The sequence below is a fragment of the Tachysurus fulvidraco genome, chromosome 10 (assembly GCF_022655615.1).
Source record: "Tachysurus fulvidraco isolate hzauxx_2018 chromosome 10, HZAU_PFXX_2.0, whole genome shotgun sequence".
Classification (NCBI taxonomy): Eukaryota; Metazoa; Chordata; class Actinopteri; order Siluriformes; family Bagridae; genus Tachysurus; species Tachysurus fulvidraco.
Window position 1 is genome coordinate 8,292,730 of NC_062527.1, and position 22,951 is coordinate 8,315,680.

Sequence of the window (22,951 nt, forward strand, 5' to 3'; positions counted from 1 at the left end):
CTAAAGCCAAAACAGTGCTACCAAGGAAGTTCTTGTTTCCGTAATTTTCATTTCTTTTGTTGGTCACTCTGAATCCCATGGCCCAGCTCATTGTGCTTTTTGTCATGCTCAGTGTGGGAATCTTTTCAGTGTTTATGCAATGGCAGTAAGTTTCTAAACGAGGGGTGATTGAGGGGCTTGCTATTTCCTGGCAATGGCATTTTATCCACAGGACATTGTCAATTATTCAAGGCTAAGTCTAAATATGTTTATTAGACCAAATCTTACATATCAACAATGAGTAATATTACAAATACAAATACAAATACAAAAAAAAACATTTTGGGCTCTAAAGCTTTTCTTGTATTTGTATTTTAGCATAATTCAAACTAATAGAGTGCAGGATGCTATTTTTAAATAACCATGCTAAGTACAATTTCTGTACCCATCTTACGTGTACCCACAGGCATAATTAAAGTCTATCATGCATGAGTCAATGTTGGCCCATGGCTCCAGAATGAAAGCTCATTAGCACTAGCTTTGCATGACCAATAATTATTTGATTCACAGCAACAGGCCCAGAATAATTTTAGCCTAGATGAATGTGGCTCAACACCACCACCACCACCACCACCACCGCCTCCTCCTCCTCCTCCTCCTCCTCCTCCTCCTTCTGTTTTGCAGAACCCTGATGCTGAATTAGAGCAAACAGGAGGCAGCTGTCTGCTCACTACAGAAGGGTCAGTATGTTATTGGAAAGAGACAAAGAGAGAAAGGAGAATTTACTAGACACATTCATTAGAGCAGGGTTTTTGTGTGTTCAGAAATATGAAATGCCAGGAGTCAGGAGGTTTTGGCAAAAAATAACCCTGGCAATATATTCAACATCTAAGGAATAAAAGACATGCTCTGAGGTGAAGCAGAGGGCTGTTACTACTACAACACTGATCATTTTCCAACATCAGCTAAAAAGAACATTTATTTTTATTTTATGTATTACAGAACCACATATTTCACTGTCCATAGTTCTATAGTATATATTTACTATAGTATATATTATATTTTATAGTGTCACTTATAGCAACAATTAACAGTTATTCCCACCATTGTCTCATAAAGTAATAAAGTAATGATTTAACAAACCAAAAATACGCTAAACGCACCCCTCTGTATTAGATTTTTTTTAACTCCTTCTATAAATGTTACTTTTACTTCTTTTGTTAAATCTTTAATTGTTGATCTTTAATTATTAGCCTTAGACTATATAGAGCATCTCACAAAAGTCTATGTGAATTATTTTGCTCGCTATAGATAATATAATGTATTTCAACAAGTGCATTAATAGGAACCTGTGATTTGTGACTGTTAGAGGTACTGTTATAGAACACTAATCAACAAAGATTCAACAACGCTGGGGTATATGTAGATTTGAGATATAACTAATAAAGAATCTATATTTTTTATGTTTGCAACACCCACAATTACTTACTTTAAGGTTAATCAAATATAAAGAAACTGAGCATTAATAATTGTGTAAAATTGCATTTTCAGGTTTGCTGCAGAGGTTGTGTTTACTTCCTTTCACTTATGCACATGAACGGTCACAATGTACTTTGTATTCAGGATTAGAATATTCTGGTTATTTCCCCTTATTAACATGTAAGGAATACAATATGAGAGGGTATACTGTTGTAGCTAAATCAACAACAAGGTACAGTAGTGAGAAAGTGGTCATTACTACTCTGGTGTTCTCCGGTAATCCCCTGCCCTGCGATGTGATATACTGCACAAAATTTACAGTTAAATTTGTTGTTTTTTATGTTGTGTTGTAAAATTTCCAGCCCAGTTGTGAGGGAAGGTCTCTGAGGTAATTTATGTGAACTGTAAATAGAGCTGTGCTCATGTGCTCTAATCTGAATGTACTGTACACTTTTAAAAGCATTTGTAAAACATTGCTTTTTAATTTTAAAACACTTGTTGTCTAAACTGTAACTGTTCATTGTGGTATATCATGCTGAAGACAGATACATGCTAGCTTTATTTTCTTTCAGATTTATGGCTATGACTCTTCTTGTCTGCCATAATTTGTTGTCTAATTCAGGGCGTATTATTCCTTCCTACATCCTTACTGTTATTTATATTCTTTTAAACATTTACAAATTTGGCAGACGCCCTTATCCAGAGCCTTACATTCATCTCAGTTTTTATATGGTTGAGGGTTAAGTATCTTGCACAGGGACCCAGCAGTGGCACCATGGTGGTCATGGGATTCAAACTCACAACCTTCTGATCAGTGGTTCAACACAGAGTTGCTACTTCCCTCTAATAACATCACCTTACTTTGCACAGGCATATGCAATTGCAGGGCTGTCAAGTGTCACGCATTGAGAGTGACAGTCGCGCATTTCAGACTTTTGTCACGCTCTCCCGCCACACATCGTATTTCTCACGCAGAATAACTTTTTGATTATACATCATATATTTAATATGCCGCAGCGCACAAAATGTATCTGTCCGCACTGCTGTCTCTATGGAACCGGGCAGGAATCAGCCGCGTCTCCCCTGGAGTTCTTAGTCGAGCCTGACGCTTATCAGCCAATCAAAAATATAGGCTACACGATAGCTAATCAGAAAATAGCACTATCTGAGTAAGATTTCATGCAACAACCAATGAAAAAAAAACATTTATTAGAGTGGGTATATTCGATGGTCGGTTTGAACAAAAATCACATTTTTATGAACAGCAGATATGTTAATCCCTTTCCACTGCTTCTCTCTTTGTACCCATCCCGAGGCATCCAGACACTGTACCAGCTCCCAACGTCCTCTGTGGGACGAAGCCTTTGGACGTCCACTGAGCCGAGGCCGACTCTAAGAGTCCTGAGACATCTCCAGTTAGACTCTGTGGTACTCAGGAGATCAGAAGTCCTTGAACCTCACACCAATACAACATTTAACTGACTGTATATTACAATCACACCCCCAGTGTCACCCATATGAGGATGGGTTCCCCCTTGAGTCCGGTTCCTCTCAAGGTTTCTTCCTTTACCAATTTAAGGGAGTTTTTCCTTGCCACTGCTGCCTGGGTCATCTCAGACTTGCTCATAGGGGAATAAATACATACACACTGTGAACTATATACATCTAATAATAATCTAGAATTTTTAATCTGTTAATTCTTATTTCTTTTATTATTCGTTAATTCCTTTATCATTAATTATGTTTACCTTCTGCTCTGTGTTTATGTTCTGTAAAGCTGCTTTGAGACAATGTCTATTGTAAAAAGCGCTATACAAATAAACTTGAATTGAATTGAATTGAACCTCAACACGAAACAGCTCGTCTCTGGACGGGACATTGTCCTCAAAATGCCTGGGCTTGAGCCGAACTGTTTTAAATGGGAGCAACATTACAAATGATAAAGGAGTCCAGAAAGGCAACAAACACATACAATAAACACCAGTCATAATCTCTCTCTCTCTCTCTCTCTCTCTCTCTCTCTCTCTCTCTCTCTCTCTCTCTCTCTCTCTCTCACACACACACACACACACACACACATACACACAAATTAATAAATGGAAATGAAATAATAATTGGTTAACAGTTCACAAATAAATTGGTTATATTTCGGTCAGTGATCCTTACCAAACATCAATTCCCCCATTATTTATTTATTTACTTTTTTTTTGCGGGGGTAAACCGTACCACTGTAAACACTGCTTGCTAACAAAACACACACTATATGACCAAAAGTATGCAAACACCTGACCATATGTGGTTGTTTCCCAAATGCTACCACCAAAATAAAAGCACACAATTGTGTAAAATATCTTTGTAGGCTGTGGCATTAAGATTTCCCTTCACTGGCTCTAAGGACCTTAACTCTTTTCTTCAGCATGACAATAATGACATTGCCAAGGTCAGTGCATAAGAACACAAGTGGCTGCACCTTCTCCTCCTCTCAGTAATGCTCTTGTGGACGAATGAGCACAAATCCACACAGCCATGTTGTAAATTAGAGTTGAAAGCATTCCCAAAGGAGAGGAGGCTATTGTAGTAGCAATAGGGCAAATCTATATAATACTGTACCTATTGTTTTGTAATAGGATGTTCAAGGACAGATTCAGGTGTGATGGTCCACTACTTTTGGCCCTATAATTTATCTTACATTCCAATGGACATTTAGCACTCAAATGAAACATTCCAGGCTAGCTCGCTAAGAAACAGTAAAGCTTAAACTTGCTAATGAGATCCACATGGGCTTGAGTATATCAATACTCTGGGGAACCTAATTTTGCATGATTTTATGTTAGACTTTAGAGTCCTGAAAACTTGCTACCATTATTAGTTAGATAAATTAAATCTTTAACAAAGATATATCAAATCCATAAACTGGACATTAATGTATATTTCCAAAGCACTTCTGTAAGTCGCTCTAGATAAAGGTCTCTGCCAAATGTCATAAATGTAAATGTAAAAATATAAATTAGATAAACGGCACATTTGTGTAACACAACAAATGGCTTGTGTGCTTGTAATATATTCTTACAACTTTCACACAAAATTCACCCAAAGAATTATATTCCATATAGAAGATGTGAAAATGTGACTTTGAGATGTGATTAGAAATCATCTGAGACGTGTTCAGCTGTTTGGCTTTTTATTACTTTCATGGGTGTGAGGAAGAACTGTACTGTGTCCTCTCTGTCCCTGTGTCTTTGTGAATACTGAGTTACAGGCCACTTGTGGCAGCTTGGCTCCGCCCACAAGTCATAAAAAAGCCCACACAGGACTGTGATTGTTCTTTCTTGACCCCAAGTACCAGAATGACGTTTCCTTTGTACTAGCAAGAACTCAGGAAATGAAAGCGATAAAATCAACACAATTTCTGTATTAAGTTTTAAAAACTAATAACTAATCATCATAGACACATTCATGTACCTGTCTTTCATAAACAGCTGCATAATACAGAGATATCCTATTGAGTAGGTAGTCACTGTAGCAGTTGGAAGTTAAACAACACTACGCATCCACGTCAAAGCTTTAGCAGAATTCATTCCCACACAGAAATGTACTTAGACCAACAATGCAGAGATTGTTTATGGTTCCCAGTGAGACCCATGATTGTGTTTGTAGAAGCTCTGCTAAGCATCACTTTCACCACAACAAAAGCAAATTACTGTATATAAATATTATATAGTTCATTATGGTCAACCAGGTTGATGAAGGAAATGAAAAGCATGTTTTTTTTGTGCTGTAGACAATGTTTCACCTGTTGTGACATGTACATTTGATTATTTTGCACATTAAGGTTGAGGTGCACTCTCAGTCACATGGAAATATGTGACACATGTCATGTGTCTATGGACAGCAATGTTTGGATTGGTGCAGGTTAGTTTTTGTAGTGCTCAGAGGTCAAGTGACCAGAAAGGCTGAATGGAAGCTGACTGGTTATAAAGCCATCCTTTGGTGTTATATTCTCAAGACCCAGTGCTAGAAAAGAAATGCCTCTTGGAGGTGAACGTTTTTCCCTCTTGGAGGTGAAGCATTTGCCGTGGGCCAAGTTTCCCAAAAAGCATCATGTTTTAGCTCAATGGTATACTTCTTCACTGAACTACTGATAAAGCACGAGAGCATTCTGTATGTCGCACTGGATAAGGGAGTCTTAGTGCTAAGTGCTGTAAATGAAAATGTACTTTAAATGTAAAGCATCATAAAGTTCATATGGTCTTACGAGAGAGAGAGAGAGAGAGAGAGAGAGAGAGAGAGAGAGAGAGAGAGAGAGAGAGAGAGAGAGAGAGAGAGAGAGAGCGAGAGAGGGGTCAATGTGATGCTCGCTCCACCGTTTTATAGTCATCTTTGTGCAGTAAAAACTCAGCCATGCTGATGTAAGTGCTCACCAGTGATTTAATGGCATGTGTACAACAGGTTACTCATTAAAGCACTGAGATGGGAATAAGTCAAAGGGTAAGCAGATGCTTTGTTCATCTTTTTCATTTCTGTTACTTGAGTGCACTGTGAAACACAGCTGAGTGTTGATTGTCACTGAAAGTATGAAGAGAGGACAATGTGAGAGGATTTTGTGTAAAAACCACAAGAGATTGAATGTCAATATTAATAGGTTTTAAATATAAACCTTTTCTCCTGAAAGAAGATTAATAAAATCGTCAGTAGTTATTAGGAAGAATATGAACAGAGGGGGTTAGTGAATCTTCATCATAGGTAGCCAAACATGGATTAGACAGTGTTACTGAAGAGCATTAGGCCTTAATCGGTGTCTTCCAAGAGATTTACTCCATTGCTACATTACTTTCTTACATTAATTGGATTTACTGTAATAGGATTGCCAACCTTAAAAACCCTGGGCTGTTTAGAAACATATTTCATACTTTAGGGTATAGCATACTTTTTTATATTACAGGATATATAATATATATAAGGATATATTTATATATATAAAGGAATATGAAATCTGCTCTCTAACGTGCATTCAGTCGAAACCCTGTAGTTTTCAGAATTGCTGAGGTGCTTACTGCAGCTGGTACTTGTTCTGAGTACTGACAATAACACAGTGTGGCCTTTGGGATGTGTTGCAGTGCAATAGGATATGTTCTGTCTGGAAAGGAAGCACAGCTGGACAGGTTTCTGTCTCCCTGCTTTTAGACAGTATAACATTGACAAGGTGCAGATACAATCATCATCATCACCATCATCATCAAACTCTTTGCTCTGTGTTTGTAGCTCAGTGGTTAAGGCATACAGTAACACTCCCAAGAACCTTAACTGTCAATTGCTCAGACCTACAGGTATAAATGGAATAAATCTAAGTTGTCATATATGGTCATGAATTTAACAAATCCCTTATAACCATTCATGGAAATTTCATAGCTTAATCTATATACAGTATATAGTTTAGCCTCAAGGTGCATTCGATTATTCACACTGGTATGGAACTATGTCACTAAACTGTGGTGGGCTTTACAAATCTTCCTGGTGAAAATATTCAACCTAACTGAGATGACCAAACTTTTTAACTTCAAACTTTTTCTGAATTCAGTTTCTAGCTATAAAGATACAATACAAAAAATTATCACATTATCTTTGTGACTGGTCAACAGTCGTCATTGTACAGGTAGGGGGAGGTCCTGTTCAGTGGGATGAGAATATTTACAGAAGTTCAATTAGATCCATAAAAAAGAATTTAGTGCAAACAAACATGTCTTTCATGTTCTCGATTAAAAGAGGACAAAAAAGGGGGAAATTGGCAGCATGAGGCAAACTGCCATAATGTTTTACAGAAGAGTTGGGAAGGAGGAGCACAGTGAGTGTTTAGAGTGTGTGAGTATGAGCATGTTTTTATATCCTGGTTGGAAACTATATATCTCCAAATGAATAGGAAAATATGACACTTTAGTTCTGGATCATTTAGCTGGTCCCCCTAAAGAACCAGAGGGTTGTTTGTTTGTTTATTTATTTATTTATCTATCTATCTATTTATTTATCTATTTATTGATGGATGGGTGGATGGATGGATATCGGGATAAAGTTTTTGGTTGAATGTAGATAAAGCCATCGCATTATATATTACATTATTAATAGTCAGTGGAAGGTCCTCAATATGATAGTAACACAAAGTGTGTGTGAAGCAGTAAGCAGAGCCCCTCACAGAGGACAGTTCTCAATGCCCTCCAACTCATTAATGCATTTAAGTGTTCACCACAGGCAGTGACCTAGAAATGAACAGCAATCCCACAAAGAGAAACATGAGACAAAGCAGCCTCTATCCCATCAGCATGGAATCCGCTCTGTCACACATACCACATTATACCGCACACTGAGGGCGGACAACCATTTTGAATAAGCAGCTCACTGGGGCTCATATCTGATAAATGGGAGTTGGGTGTGTGTATGAGGTTATGACCTGTTCCCACCAAATAAAGTACTGTCAGTATGGAAGAGCTAACAGCTACGCAAACAAATCAACACTTGACCTACACTGATCACAGACTCAATTGTAATAGAACGGACGTAAGAAAAGTTACTGAATTGTTCCTAGTGTTCATAAATAACTTAATTAATCCAGTTGTGGGGAAATAACAAAATAAATTTTAGTTGATGTAGAATTTGAGAAAACTTTTTAATATTTCTTATTCTCTCTCTCTCTCTCTCTCTCTCTCTCTCTCTCTCTCTCTCTCTCTCTCTCTCTCTCTATCTATCTATCTATCTATCTATCTATCAATCTATATGCAATAAGAATCAACATCTCCCCATAACTTTACATATATGTACACTTTATCCAGACATTTCTACTACAAAACTAATGTCATCATAATACGATGAAAAACACTTTCAATTTTCACTTGAATATAAATTGTTTGTCCCCTGTGCAGACTGTAATTACCCAGCTCCAAATATCCAGTTCACTGAAAAAGCACTTCCTACAGCTTTCCTCTCACAGCTAAGCTCTTTCTTCATGGCTGCCACTGATGTAAACAGACCTTTTCATTATGGATGCCTAACGTTGCTCTGGCAACCGGCTTAAGACAATAGCTTCTGTGTGCACTCATACTGTATAGCACTGATGTCACGTATAAGACTAACGCCTTCACAAAGACTCAGTCTTACAGTGTTGTGAAACAACTTCGGATGAGTTACAACAAAAAATAGTAAATAGTAAAAGTAAGTAAATAAGAAAGAAAGAAAGAAAGAAAGAAAGAAAGAAAGAAAGAAAGAAAGCACACAATAGATTTCATTTCATATTTTCCACTTTTCTTTTCACCTTTTTAAAAAATATATATATACATTTAGCTAAAATAGCAGTCTTTATTTACAGTGTCAGCTGAAGTGATGCTGTTTTACCTGCTACTAAATACAGAGTGAATATAATGCTTACATAGCAAGGCAGTCAGGCTTAGCTATTGAACTGATTCCTGTGAATCATCATTTCACTTTACCCAACTACAAATGATATCTAACTACCAGCTAATTAGCATTACATTCCATGAGACTTAAAAATACTACATTGTGTTTGCTATAAATTAAAGATGTAAACTTTCATCATGTAGGTATAACACAACTGTGCAAAGTTAATTCATAATTTCTATGAACTCCATTAAAACTACAGTTAACACTCATGGCTTTCTTACAACTGCTATAACAAGCAGCTATAACTCTTACAAAATCTGCTCTATAATATTGTAAATGTTTTATGTAGTCCATTTGTTCATCATCTCCCAAGATGTGGCAGGTGAGTTAGACGCCATATCACAGTAGCCTGTTCAGCGTCTGAACCCTGTGGTATAACATAGCATCCTTTGGGTATGATATGGTATAGAGTCTACAGTATATGAGTGGGGTTATAGTGTCCTAGCAGTGTGTGCTCACAGATGCATAGCTAACTGGCTCCCTGTGCACTGTGCTATAGGGTGAGAGCTCCAGCTCAGTAGTGGCCTCGTTCTCGTTGTCGTCATTAATCCCATTCGACAACTTTGGAGGGCCGCATTCCTCCAGGCAGCAGCAGCAGCAGTGCATGAAGGCTTTGCTGAAAGGCTGGCACAGAAATAACAGCAGCATGGGTGTCACTGCACACTTGCAGAAGAGCAATATCTGACTAAGCAAGTGTAGGATGTCCAGAGTGCGTTGTGACATTCCTACGGCCATGTATGCTGACACGACATTGTAGACGTTCTCTGGAATCACACAGAACCCGTACAGGATGGCCAGAGCCACGACTATACAGTTCATCTGTCTCTCCAGGTGGATCTGCTCACGCTGCCCTCGAACATTTGTCCTCTCAGCCTGCCGTATCTTCCGAGCTGTCACCACTGAGCTGATAATGGTAAAAACAGTAGGCAGGCAGAAGTAGCAGCCAAAGTGCCACCACAGACGGGCTCCATCGTAGGTAAGTCCCAGGACATAAAGGGAGTCTGGGAGTGCTGTGGAGATGCGAATTATACAGCGCTCGCTGGGTAGCATCTCATTAGCCACCTCAGGGAGCTCCTCAGCAGGCACCTCTCTCTCCTCTGTTACCAGCTGGTGGATTAAAAGCTCGGGCAGCGCCAGCAAAAGAGCACCCAGCCAGATCACAGCCAGCTTAGCTGCAGTGGAGGCACAGTTCTCAATCGTCTCATAGTACATCCGCACGTTGGATGCGGCTCGGAAACGGTCGATGCACAAAGCGCAAAGTGTAAACGTAGTTACGCCTAAAGAAACCACCTGTAAAGGAAACAAATGAATTAATTAATTAACATCAATACCAATATTGATATACCTGTCAAACCTATTCAAACTATCAAACAGTTACTTCCACTGTTAGGACCATGGTGACCTAAGTGTAAAATATACTGCATGTCCGTACACATAAGTCTAGTTTCAGTATACAGACTGTACACAAGACCTATGTTTAGTTCACACCTCTGTGGTTGCCAAATCTTTTCCCTAATCAGAAACAGGACTTTCATAGGGTCCAGACCACCAGCATGTTTATTTTAGCATAATTTTAACACAAAGTGCACTTTAAATATTTCATTGCAATTATGTATTCACTTTTAAAAGTATTCATATTTGTACATTTAACATTTGCATTTTCTTATTTTGGGAATTCCCATCTTCTAGCCAGGTCTATTCTTGCAAGAACATCTACCAAGCAGGTAGAATATAGGCTAAAAAAATTGTTCATGAGTCATATGAAGCCACATCATGACCAATGCATCATTTCAAATTGTTGCTTATGTAACATCACTCACAGTCACGGGAGCTTGGAGACATTATCTGCACTCTTCTGTATATTTGAGCTAACAAGAACCCAGGATTAGCTAATGAAGCTCAGAGCCAAGAGAAGGTGACTATTCCAACTAACAACTTTCCAATGATTGAATTACTTCTAGTTACAGTACTACAGTGCAACAATCAAGTCCATGGTTATTCAGTGTATGGTCAGGAACTGAAGTCATACAAGTAACATCTGTGAAACATCGGGGAATTGCTAAAATAATGCTAACTCTATATAGTTCTGACCTCCACTTTCTATATGCTTAATGCCCACCCCTGCCAGGCTGATTTCTTTTTAGAAACATGAAATTTGGTGCCAGAGAAGAGCTGTCAATAGGATCTGTATAAATAAATAGAAGGATCACTTTAAGCAAAGATTGAATATATGAATGAAGGCCAAAAAGAATGAAGACAAATTATATTGTAATGTGAGTGTTTGTAATTACTCGGGTGTGAGCATGTAAAATCTAAAGTCATGAAAACCAATTTTTCAGGGCTCAATGCACTTTGTCTATAGCACTGATGGAGCAGCCTCTCTAATCTTTTCTAATTAATGACTTGATTAGAGTCCTCTTTAGCATGACAACAGAGCACAATAGTTATCTACTTTACATAACAAGGCAACACAGTCTCAGATTTGCCATTACGTAAATTGCATGTGCCACAGTTAGATATGCAATTTGTCTAAGCAATAAAGAGAATTTGTGTTTAGTCTACCGTTAACTCATTCTGAATTGCACTTCTTGGAAATGAATCTCTTAATAAAGCATAAGTTTAATGCAAATCACTCATTAGTGAGCCATAGGAAATTCAGTGTATGGCCTATACCCGGACACAAAAAGTGATGATTATTAGCAATCAATTTCCACATACAGTACAGTATTCCCCCAGTGTTTATGGTAAACATAATTTCATAATTATGGGTCATTTAGAGGAGCTTTAATCTTTAAAGCTCTTATGGAATTCTAATGACAAGCAGCAAAACTAAATACAAACAACAAACAATTAAATAATTCTATATTAAGCAAAACTAGAGTTTGTGTTTCTCATTATGTGCAGCAGTTTAGGTGTCTCTGATGCCATTCAGCAGACACACAGACACACACAATCTCCAGACTGTTCTGAGAAGATGGTAATACAATAAGCTGAAGGTCTACTAAATAGCCTAAAGGTAATGTCTCAGCAATAAGCATAATGCCTTTGTATCAGCCAGAGTGTCCAATTTATTCACACAGAGAGAGAGAGAGAGAGAGAGAGAGAGAGAGAGAGAGAGAGAGAGAGAGAGAGAGAGAGAGAGAGAGAGAGAGAGAGAGAGAGAGCAGGAACAATATTAGATCCTTATTTAACAGAGTATCTACATGAACACATTTTGATCCTTTCCTCCAGACCTCTGAACCCATCTCTGTTAATGAGACTCTGTTAAGCCATTCCAGAAGGAACCACATATTGATCTTGACTATTTCTGTCTGACCACTAAGACACTTTTGTGAGTGTGATGTACTTCCTTCTAGTTTCTGGAAGCATCATAGTATAGAATCAGAGATGGGTAAAGTATTCAAGTGGTCTTGTGATTGCCTCAGATTGTGGATCCTCAGATTATGGATATAATCTGTACACTGCTCACTGATGATATTTTAACATTCATATTTGAAAACATTTTTGGATTTACAGACAGGTTCCTTGTCTGACAGGTTCCTTGTCTGTTCCTTGTCTTGATCATGTTTGATCGTATTTGGTGTATGTTTTCAGTTTAATAAAGCTTAAGAGTGCAATAACATATACCACTACATGTTTTAGGACCCATATTATTCTCTCTTTATGCTCAGCCCTTTGCACATGCATTCACAAAAATAATGTCAGTCACATCACAATGGTGATGTACAGTTTAACTTATCCATTTAGCCTGATTCTGAAGCATTTTAACGCAAAATGAAATATTGTAAACTCATAAAAGATTGCACGAATAGAAACTTCTCTTTAATGTATTATAATGAAAGCCACCTGCAATAACGTTGCTGATTTCACCAATGAGTTTGGCATTTTGCCGTGAAACCAATAGCTAGTCTATAATTTTATTCCTATGTAAATAACATCTCATCTCAAGCTTATTATCATCTCAACATAACTTTGTCAACTTAAACATAAACGGACAGACCATATACTACTGTTAGGGAAATGTTATCTGTAGAGGCTTTTCTTACCATGAAGCGTAGTGAGACATCATTCTGTATCCAAACACTTTCAAAGCCACTAAACACCTGAGTTTGCCAAATCTGCACATTTTCCACATCCCTATATTTCCCCACATTCCAGTATAAATACTATGACATAGGCAAGTTAAATAATATCAATCACCCCTGCAGGTTACTGTTCTCTCAATTCTATAATTATTAATTATACCATTTATTTATTTATGTTTGTTTATCTATCTATCTATTTATTTATGTATGTATTTTTACCTCAAAGTAGGGTATAATTTTACATGAAAACTCTCCAAGCAGCCAGTCCTTTGTGACTTCGTGGAATATCACTAACGGTAAGCAGAAGAAGGTGATAAGAAAATCCCACAGGGCCAAATTGGCGAGCAGAGAGTTGGAGACGCTGCGCATGTAGTAATTATGGCACACGGCGCACATGATTGCGATATTGCCGATTATCCCTGCTGTGAACATGATTACAGACACTAATATAATCGCATACGCAGCGTATGATTCCCCTGTGACTGGATAAAAAGGGTTTGGAAGCCCAGGAGCTCTGGGCCGGGTGTTAATAGGGCCGAGAGGAGTGCTGTCCTCATAGTCTTCTTCAGGCAAAGGGAACGTAGGGCCATGTGTAGGGAAAACACCGGGCGGCTCAGTGCCCTGCTGCTGCGCTGATGCTTTAGGAAAGCTTTCCAAGCTCTTAAACACTGATCCTGTTTCACTTTGATTAGTCCTTGCAGCTCTTCTGGGTCGTCGATACACTCCGGGATCTTCCATGTGCTTTCTTTTAAGTGTGTGTGTCCAGGACAGTCTGGTGTCTGTTTTATCCGTGTGCGTAAATGCGCCGTTATTAATATCTATCCTGGCACCTGGAACATCAGCTCGGACCTTTCCCCCAAGCTTCCTGAATACATTTAATGCCAATCCGTATTCCCATTGTATATGAGCTTTATCCACTTCATTAAAGACTTTCCTGTTAGTCTGAAGTGCGAGTGCGCGCCCGGTGCCGGTCCTCAGTGCATAATTATAGGACTGTTGGTGTTGGTTTTTCCCAAACCTGAAGGGTCGCCTGTAGGAAAGAACTAGAGAAAGTTCACAACACACGAGCAGACAAAATAGTCCTGTGATCGGTCTTCCCATGTTTCCCTTAAACACTCGGTGGAACCATGATCAAAATTGCCAATGAAGTCTTTTAGAAATCCATCGATTACAGCGACACAGTTGTAGTCTTGACTCCTCTGTTACTGGGATGCTGAGTGATAAACTCTGCGGTTCTGTGCTGTGTGGCTCTCAGCATGCTGATGGAGGAGCAGTGGATGAGTTTTACTCTTCTCTCCTTTACTCCTGCTGTTCACCAGCCACTGGATACAAGCACCAAGCTCTAAAACAGCGCCGCTCAGCGGAATTAAACAACACTTTCACAGTATGAAAAATGCTTGCTTGAGAAAAACTCCTAGATGAAACTCCTGAGATTGGGGATTTCTACTGAAACAGTAGTTTCTCTACATTGTTTTACCCAAATGAAACTATTCCTGTTTCCTGCTCCCAATGACCTCATCCCTAAAAATACTGAACTTCTCATTTTAATTGTAAATCAGTGGATATCAAGCACAAAGTATATTCTGCACAGAACATTCAAGTGCAAAACACCATCATGTAGAAAACAGGTTGTTACACTTATAGAAGTGCGCATGTGCAGAATAAAGTATTCGATTTTTTTTTTATCCTATTCCTTTTTTGTTGCCTGAAATATTTTCATATTTGAATGAAATATGAATTATTTCTGCATTATTAGAAATGCAGCTCACACCTACAGTATTTTGCTCTGGTACACACAGATCTGGTAAATTCATTTAACAAAATTTTGCTTCTCTCACAATTGGGCAATATGCAAAATTCAGTTTCTTAACTGTGCTGAAAAAGACAAAATATTAAAGACCTTCTGGGTGGAAAAAAGGTGGGACAAAAATGAAATTTTGATGCATTTTCCACTGCAGATTTTTGCTAAATTTGCAATATCCTTTATTCTGAAATATCGAGTATGTCTTGTCCATGTGTAACAACTAAAATACAGTACAGGTCATTTGTTTCCATCACTCATGCAAGTTACTACTGTAGCTGTTTTTATAGACAAAATCCAGGAGGTCCTCAAGCCAGAATGCTCTGTAATGCAACATTCCAAGCCCAATGAAACAAAAAAGGGGGCACGTTAAATATTAATAAATGACATGAGAGCAAATGGTTTGCTGGGTTTCGATAATTAAATGAAGAGATAATCTGAATACTGAAAACTACTTTTGTAAATTCGTTTCTTTACAGCAGCTACAATTTTCTAAACTAGATTTCTACAATACTTAAAATAATCTTCTCTCCTCTTTTCCCATCACTGTTATCAAAAGGATGAAGAAACCTGAACTCCAGGGAAAAACAATACTGAAGGAGAAACATATCACAAAAAAAGAAGCAATGCAGAAAGCGGTAATATAGAAACCTGTATCTAAAATAGCGGATATCTAATCTTTGTTAAAATGTGCTTATTTTCTTGTCAACATTAAAATCTCCACATGAAAAGTTTGGCTCCACTTGAAATGTGTATCTACTGTATCTACAACAGAACATTATAATATTTACTTTATTTACTTATTCAGTTTGTCCAGAGTTAAACATACCAAAAACTGTGTTATTTTGCCAGCATTCATTTTCCTTACATTTCTTGTTAATAGTTTGTGCCAAAGCACCTGCTGAGCATGCATACAGTTTGTAAAAAAAAAAAAAACTGGTGAAGAGGCAGTGAATGTTATTTTATGGAATGAAGGCATCTAGGAGTTTTTCCTCAAGCAAGCATTTTTCACCTATTCAGATTTTTCTGTATTTTTTTATTGCGGGTAAACTATAAATTCTATGCTAGGCCTTATTCTTAAACTGCAATAAAAACAAAGCTAATTCAGCATATAACTGAAAATGATAAATCACTTTATTAATAAAAAAAAAAACAATGTACATGATACACATTCTTACAATCTCACTTTTAGTTTGTCTGTTTTCTAACTGAAGTGTGCTCAATGTAAAGCGCAGCATTCATCATCCGCAGGAAAGTTGGTCTTGCTGCGGAGTGCAGAAATTGCCTCTTGTTTCTGTGTTAGTAATCTGGTAGCATACTTGAATTTTGCCATTCTCTTCTACAGTGTAGGTGCAAAGGCAGAGGTCCAGCCATGGGCATTGTGCTTTGGGAAAAAAAGCAGAATACAAACTCCTTTATATACTGTAAACAGCAGGAATGTAACACACACACACACACACACACACACACACACACACACACACACACACACACACAATTTGAGACTGGTCAATTTAATTTATTAGCTAAAGGATTATATTTGGTCTTGAGTGCTTTCTGTGCTTATTCATTATTTGGAGCTGGGAGTAGTTTGATAGCAGGAGTTGCCAGTGATGATTTTTACCCATGCTGCTCCCTGGTGGATGAAGCCTATCCACAGTGGTCTGAACTTTATCCTGCGAATCCTGGCACGCTGATGTGTCTGCAGCACTGACGTGGAAGAATCGCTCCTATGAGAATCAGAGGATGAGGAGAAGAAAGATAGAATTTTCTGTCTTCCTTTAGAGAGGGGAAAAACAACCTCGTTGCAGAGAGTACACAAATAATACTGGTCTACATCGCTGATTTTGTTAATTGCAAAAACACATAAAACACAGAAAAATAGCTGCATTTTTATACAAATATTCTTGCATCCATGAAGACTGTAATTTAACAGAGTGAATTTGCTCACAGCATCCTCCCAAATTAAAGCTTCAAGTGAGTCTGTCTCATCTTCTAGCTCAAATTTCATCAGCAGTGCATACTGCATCAGCTGCACACCAAGAGCTGAGGATAAAAGAGAGAAAGAAATGAGACGTACGTTATCTCTGAACGCAATTTGGTAGCGATGATGTAGTATTATTATTAAGGTATATTTTACCTTTGGCTACATTATGCTCATCCCATATTTCAACTCCAGAAACTTCAGGCTCCTCAAATGTGGACCGAGAACACTGTTTACACCTGAAACATTCACACACACAACACAACACACAAAAAAAAAAAACAAAGCAGAAAAATCATAGGCTCTGTAATTAAAGGCATGAGAACTACAGTACCGAGTAGGTGTGTTAATAGACTAAAGAACTGCCTCAGTGAACTGACAGCATTGAAACACTGATAATCATCAGTCCTTACCCATAATATCTTTTGTTTCCCCTGAAGAGGAATGGAGCTGAGAAATCAAGGAGTCTCATTCTCCCATCCTCCGAGCGCACAGGGACCACGTTGCTCTGAGCAGCCGATATCACACACATCTCCTCCAGTGTAACGCCTAAAGGAAACCCATTAAAAACAAACAAACAAATACCACATGAAGCATATTTTGACATTCAGCACACCAGTTTGCTCCACACATTGCCATAGATCTCTAGAAAAGTGCTGTGGTTTGCAGTGCACAGCTTACCCTGGAGAAACAGCAGCTGTGTGTGCGTGTTGCTCAGGACCATCTCACAGGACACGTGCATGCTAATAGAGTCCATTGAAGAGGTGACTGCCCAGTGCTCACTACAAGGCTGATGGCCTTTCAACGCATCCTGGAATACTCGAGCTATAACCTCATCGTCCGGAACCTCCACTCTATTATACAGGCACGTTATGCACATCAGCATGAGAACAGCTGCAGAATTTATGTAGATAGCTTCTCATGAAAAATGTATTACACTCAATGGTAGCAGGGTGAAACTGTTTTGTTTTCTGTACATGCTATAACAATATAATAGCACTTTTTTCTTTTACTGAACAGTGTGACGCAGCACAGCAAGGGCTTGGTAACAAATCGGAGCGCAGGACCATCTGTTTCCGCCTCTCCATGTCTGTTCCCAATCACATGATCATTTTACTTGGAGTTTTATTATTATTTAATTAGTATTATCAACAGCTCAACTACTCAAGAGAAATGTATATACTCATCAGGACTGTAACACTGACCTAAAATCTGTTCAGTGCTCATCAGATGAAGATGAAAAGGAAGAAGGAAAGCCAAATTTTACTTGAGTGAAAATGCTAGCAAGTCTCAGTACTTTTCGAGAGCAAAAATAAACACAGTTGGTGGGTTGTTGTATTACTCTGGTGCGTTATACTGAATATCAGCACAGCTGGGCAGGAGTCTGTGCTGATACTGCTGTAGGTAATTGTAGAGTCTGATATTAAATAAATAAGGAGAAATATACAGTGGGTAACCAGAGGCTGATTAGTAATAGGCATCTTCTATGGCTGAATCTTAACTTTTATTATAGCTTCTGTGCAGCACAAAGAAATTCAGCAGGAATTAATCTGGGATCTCCTATTCCAAAAATTGACATGGGTGAAGGAACGAAATGCAAAAGCAAGATAAAATGCATTACGGAAATGATACTGTGGCTCAATAAACAAAAACCATTCTGAAGCATTAACCTGAAGCTATGATGTTGCCTTTTAAATCCAGCAGAAAAGGAAAAGTGCTAAGAAACTTAGTAGTAGACGCTACATGACTGGATTACTAAATTCTGTGCTTAAGGAAAAACGGATTCCAATCAGTAAACCTTATGTTGACCTGTGAGGAGTGTGTTTTACCAATCAATAGTCTCAATCAGAATGATATCAGAATGCAGGAAATTTTCCAGCTGAGCAATGCCCCACCATTCAGTGAAAAAAAAAACTACAACCAAACTAATTGAACACTTTTCTTTTTGCTTTTTAATAACATTTTCTTATACCTTATAACATATCTTCTTCCTAGTAATATGTTTTGTTTTTATGTCTAAAAAGAATTTCTAAAAGACTAAAATCTCCATCATTTGATACTGTGCAGTATGAGACTCACAGTGCTGTACATCGTGGGCAGAAGAGTTTGAGGCACTGGTACAGGTTCTGGGGTTGGTATGATTTCACCTTGGCACGTACGTGACAAACCACAGGTGTAGTATATCTCTTCACATGAGCAAGAGTTACCTGCTGCACTGCGTGTTCACATGTCCTAACTGAACACATGCAATAACAATGAATAAAAAAGGCTGTATCAAAATGCAATGTTGAAAAACAAAACAAAACAAAAAAACTGTACTGATTAAGAATAATCTAGTTTACCTGTATAAAAATCTTCATTGATCTCTTCACCTGTAACACAACAGAAACACTTTACTCAAGGCTATGCAATCGATTCAGTCATTAAAAATACTGGACAAACCATACAGCACTAAAATAGTTAACTGAACACTGAAATACTGTAGAGCGCTTTATTAGTCCCCAAAGGGGAAATCTGGTTCCACAAACTTAATTTTCAGATACGCGTAAACTGTCAATGTTAGTTTGCAAAATTCACTTTGAAAGCATCTTGCTACCAACAAAACATAGTCAAAGATAATCAAGCCTGGAATCTCGCACTCACTCTCTCTCTCACTATTTCACTCTCTCTCTCTCTCACACACCCATGCCTGTTTCTGTTTAGCCTGAATGCCCATCTTTTTTGTTTGCTTTTCTTCAAAGTTAAAAATGTGAACATTTTTATTGAAAGCATCAACTTCAATCTTTGAACAAGGAAGGTTCATTTCAAACTAAAAGTATAAAGATATGTGGTTTTCAAAGTAACATTTCAGTGCTGTGAAAATCAATGGTGTTTAAATTTCGTTATTGAGAGTTCAACTACTTTTCCAATCGTCTCTTTATGCTACAATTCTCTACACAATACAGTATTCAACTCTACAGGGGGCATTATACACATACAGTACACATATATTACAGTGGATACGGTTAGACATACAGTGAGAGATACAGAGAGGTATACAGATCTTTGCCCACTGATTCAAAATTTGTGTAGAGGCAGGGACGCACCAAGAGTCTCTGGAGGAGTATACCAAGCTTCTAAAAGAGTGGCATCGTTCACTATATCTTCACTAGCTATTGCTGCATGACTCTCCAACAATCTGTACAAGTGAGAGATAAGGAAAGGAAAAAATGAAGTGCTATCAGTAACTTATCAGAGACCACTGTCTAATAGCATCTGTTTATTTTACAGTAGATTCAAAGAGATGCACTATTCTTATCAATATACCAACTTTCCACCTCAGTCTAGTATAAAAACTGTGATACTAAAACAATTTCTTTATGCAGGAAACACTGTCAAAGCCACAGTGTATTTTACCTCTTGAGTGGTTGGAGTTCTGAACTCTCTGAGGGAATCGCACACAGGCCTTTACCGTATGAAGTGCCACCATGCAGGTGGAAGCTGAGGGGACTGACACAGTCAGCAGATTCCTCAGAAGCTCTTTGTGCCACTGCATGAAGATTGAACATCCGCAGAAACATGCCGGGCTAAAAACACACACACACACACACACACACACACACACACACACACACACACACACACACACACACACACACACACACACACACGGCTCAGGAGCAATAACCATTCATTTTACTTTAATAACCAATAATAATCATTAACCCTTTTTTTAATGTGCCCATGCGACTAATAATGTGTCTAAATAACACAAATCACACAAATCATCTGCGAGTTAAGTCCGTTAGCAGCTTGCCAACATCCCCCAGCAGGGGGCAGTCTGGTATAAATCCTTAAGGACTCTTTTATACTACACGGGAATGAATCATTGCACCCATAAACATCTGCACTGTAGTGTTGTTCTTAATTGCACATCCTATTCTTTGCATAACAAAAACACCATTGCATGTGTTCGGTGTTTGTGCAGCGTGAAAAGAAATACATAATCCACGTTAAAGACACAGAACCCAATGGCCAGCAGGGTGTGGTATTATATAACAGCATACCTGCTTCTCTTTACTGCAGTGTAGATTTTCAGCATGTTGCAAACACTCAGGTGTGTAGGCTGAGACGAATATGCTACAAGTGCATCAATAGGATGCGTAAGCTTTGTTTGTTGGATACGCTGCTGCAGGGACTTACTGGTTGCACGGTTTACTTTTGATTCCCCGAGTATTATGAAAGTGTGCAAACAATTCAGCTCTCAAGTCATTTACTATGCAGTTCGTTACATTTGATCACCGGTGATGTGCTGGTTAGGAAGAATCATGAATAAAAGCCGGTGCTTTGAAAGGAAACGCACCTTGCGAGTGAACGGCTTCAGAGTAGGAGTGCACGTCTGTCTCACTTGGGTTGTGATATGAGCCTGAGAATGTTCGGATTTTGATATGAACGCAAGTGAGAGACAGACGCACCAACCCTCCTCCTTCACTCTGACTGACAAGCAGCAGTCAGAGAGTTTAAGCTCCTGGGATTTCACTTGTCACACTTGTCCTCCTTGTGCCTCTAGACCAGAGTCAAAGACCAGAATATACTGTAGCACCATAATAGAGCACTGGAGTTGATATTCACTATGGTTTGCACCAGTTGTTAATATTCTTTGGTCTCAATTCTGTGAGCTTGTACACAGCCATGATTTTTATTTGGCACTTTTGGGATTTCAGTGGTCTAAGGAGGTTGTAACAAAGTGGTACATTCACAGCCAGAGCTGGATATGCTCTGTTTGCTAAAGTCCATTTCTGTCTACTAGTAGCATCACAAAGTTAAAACCTTGTCCTTGCCATTAGAGTTTATACCTTCTTCTCCCCTTGCTGCCTCTCTTGCACCATCCTTCTTAACAGCACTGTGATTGGGCCTCAGGTTTTATAACCTTGGTAATCTTTGAAAGGCTAACTGAACATGCCAAAAACAGATGCTTACTTCACTGCAGTTTCTTCGCTGCCAGAGTTGGAGCTTTAGCTTCATGCCAATATTGCTTTGATTACTCTATACTTGCATTAGTGCCTTGCAGTACAAAACTCAATTTGACAGTGAAGAAGTGCAGAATGATTTATTGGCTTGCGGCTGTTTGGGGTGACGGCTTGCCAATAAAGGAGGGAGAAATTCTTGCATTACAAATGTTGGCTGCATTAAAGTAACAAACTTTGCAGCATAGAAGTAAAAAAAAAATCTCTCACTATGAAATTCAAGCCTTGCCTATGTTTTGACAGGATTTGTTTTAATGCGCTAATTTTCATGTTTGATTTCAGTAAAAACATCTTGTATAGACTGCTTGCATGAAGCAATCAAAATTAAGTAATTGAAGAAATCCTTGGTATTCTTTATTTCACTGATTGTTTAAGAATCACAACGAAAGGCATATAGAGGATCCAGTTGGAGTTATTTTGATGCATATACTGAGATTTCTGTGCACACTTATTATATATTATATTATATTATTATATAAGAAACATTTCTAAACATCTGAATTACTGCAGAATATTATTCCATACATTTTAGTCTGCATCATCACTCAGAGAATTATGGTCAAGAAAGAAAATGCATGGGTGAGTGGGTCAGGAATACTATTACCTGGAAATGTCTGTTATACTTGTCTCAAGTGGATGTAACAGGTGCTATTAATGAGGAATGAAATGTATGTAGAATCATACTTGACTTATCTGAATGTTTGTCTGTGCACATGTACGGTTTTCAAGGGTATATGTGTCAGCAGGACACTTCATTTGCTGGGCAAAAAAAATAACATAAAATCTATTACTTGTGAAGGTCTCTTCAGTGGAACTGAAGAGAACAGCTAGAATGAAGTAGTGCTCTTTACAAAGACCGCAGCTCCCAGCATGGAAAACTCTATTAACCTAAGATTTGCAGCTACCTGGATAACACTGGTATTCAACTGGATTCTCAGCTATATGGTTAAAAAAAAAAGTAGTTTCCCAAAGTCAAATCAAAGCAAGCCACAAATGTGTATAAAGTACAATATTAACTTCATCGTCACAGACTGAGATGACTTCCTTAGGATTTGAATTTCTTGGGGGGAAAGTACTATTGTCCACGTTGCTATTTGGACATTTTAACCAAATGGCCAAAAGTTTCATTTAGTAGAAAGTCAATAACTATGACCAAAACCAATCAATTTAT

General features: G+C 38.2%; 2 protein-coding genes across 5 annotated transcripts in view; both read right to left on the minus strand.

The window, feature by feature from the left end:
* Window positions 1-8,782: 8,782 nt before the first annotated feature.
* gpr37a (G protein-coupled receptor 37a) lies at window positions 8,783-14,318 on the minus strand. The gene is made up of 2 exons (XM_047819221.1): window positions 13,209-14,318; window positions 8,783-10,194 (listed from the first exon to the last, which is right to left on the minus strand). Exons 1-2 carry the CDS (start codon window positions 14,088-14,090, stop codon window positions 9,346-9,348), a joined length of 1,731 nt encoding a protein of 576 aa, XP_047675177.1. The 5' UTR covers window positions 14,091-14,318; the 3' UTR covers window positions 8,783-9,345.
* Window positions 14,319-15,902: 1,584 nt separating this feature from the next.
* pot1 (protection of telomeres 1 homolog) overlaps window positions 15,903-22,951 on the minus strand; it is a 38,425-nt gene continuing 31,376 nt past the window's right edge. For 3 of the 4 annotated variants that reach the window (XM_027173468.2, XM_047819820.1, XM_047819821.1), the window contains 10 exons: window positions 20,171-20,340; window positions 19,861-19,952; window positions 19,117-19,146; window positions 18,854-19,010; window positions 17,456-17,628; window positions 17,188-17,323; window positions 16,931-17,013; window positions 16,742-16,836; window positions 16,415-16,520; window positions 15,903-16,174 (listed from right to left, as the gene is read on the minus strand). In XM_027173468.2, the coding sequence (XP_027029269.1) occupies window positions 16,032-16,174; window positions 16,415-16,520; window positions 16,742-16,836; window positions 16,931-17,013; window positions 17,188-17,323; window positions 17,456-17,628; window positions 18,854-19,010; window positions 19,117-19,146; window positions 19,861-19,952; window positions 20,171-20,340 (1,185 nt within the window). In that variant the 3' untranslated portion in view covers window positions 15,903-16,031. Of the gene's footprint in view, window positions 16,175-16,414; window positions 16,570-16,741; window positions 16,837-16,930; window positions 17,014-17,187; window positions 17,324-17,455; window positions 17,629-18,853; window positions 19,011-19,116; window positions 19,147-19,860; window positions 19,953-20,170; window positions 20,341-22,951 lie in introns of all 4 variants that reach the window. The other variant, XM_027173469.2, reaches the window with a different exon arrangement.

Excerpts from the sequence above, each read along its gene's own strand:
- gpr37a (XM_047819221.1), bottom strand. The coding sequence starts at position 14,090 with ATGGGAAGACCGATCACAGGACTATTTTGTCTGCTCGTGTGTTGTGAA. Across the intron at positions 10,195-13,208 it reads AAATTATACCCTACTTTGAG|GTGGTTTCTTTAGGCGTAAC; the intron begins GTAAAAATACAT and ends TTTCCTTTACAG.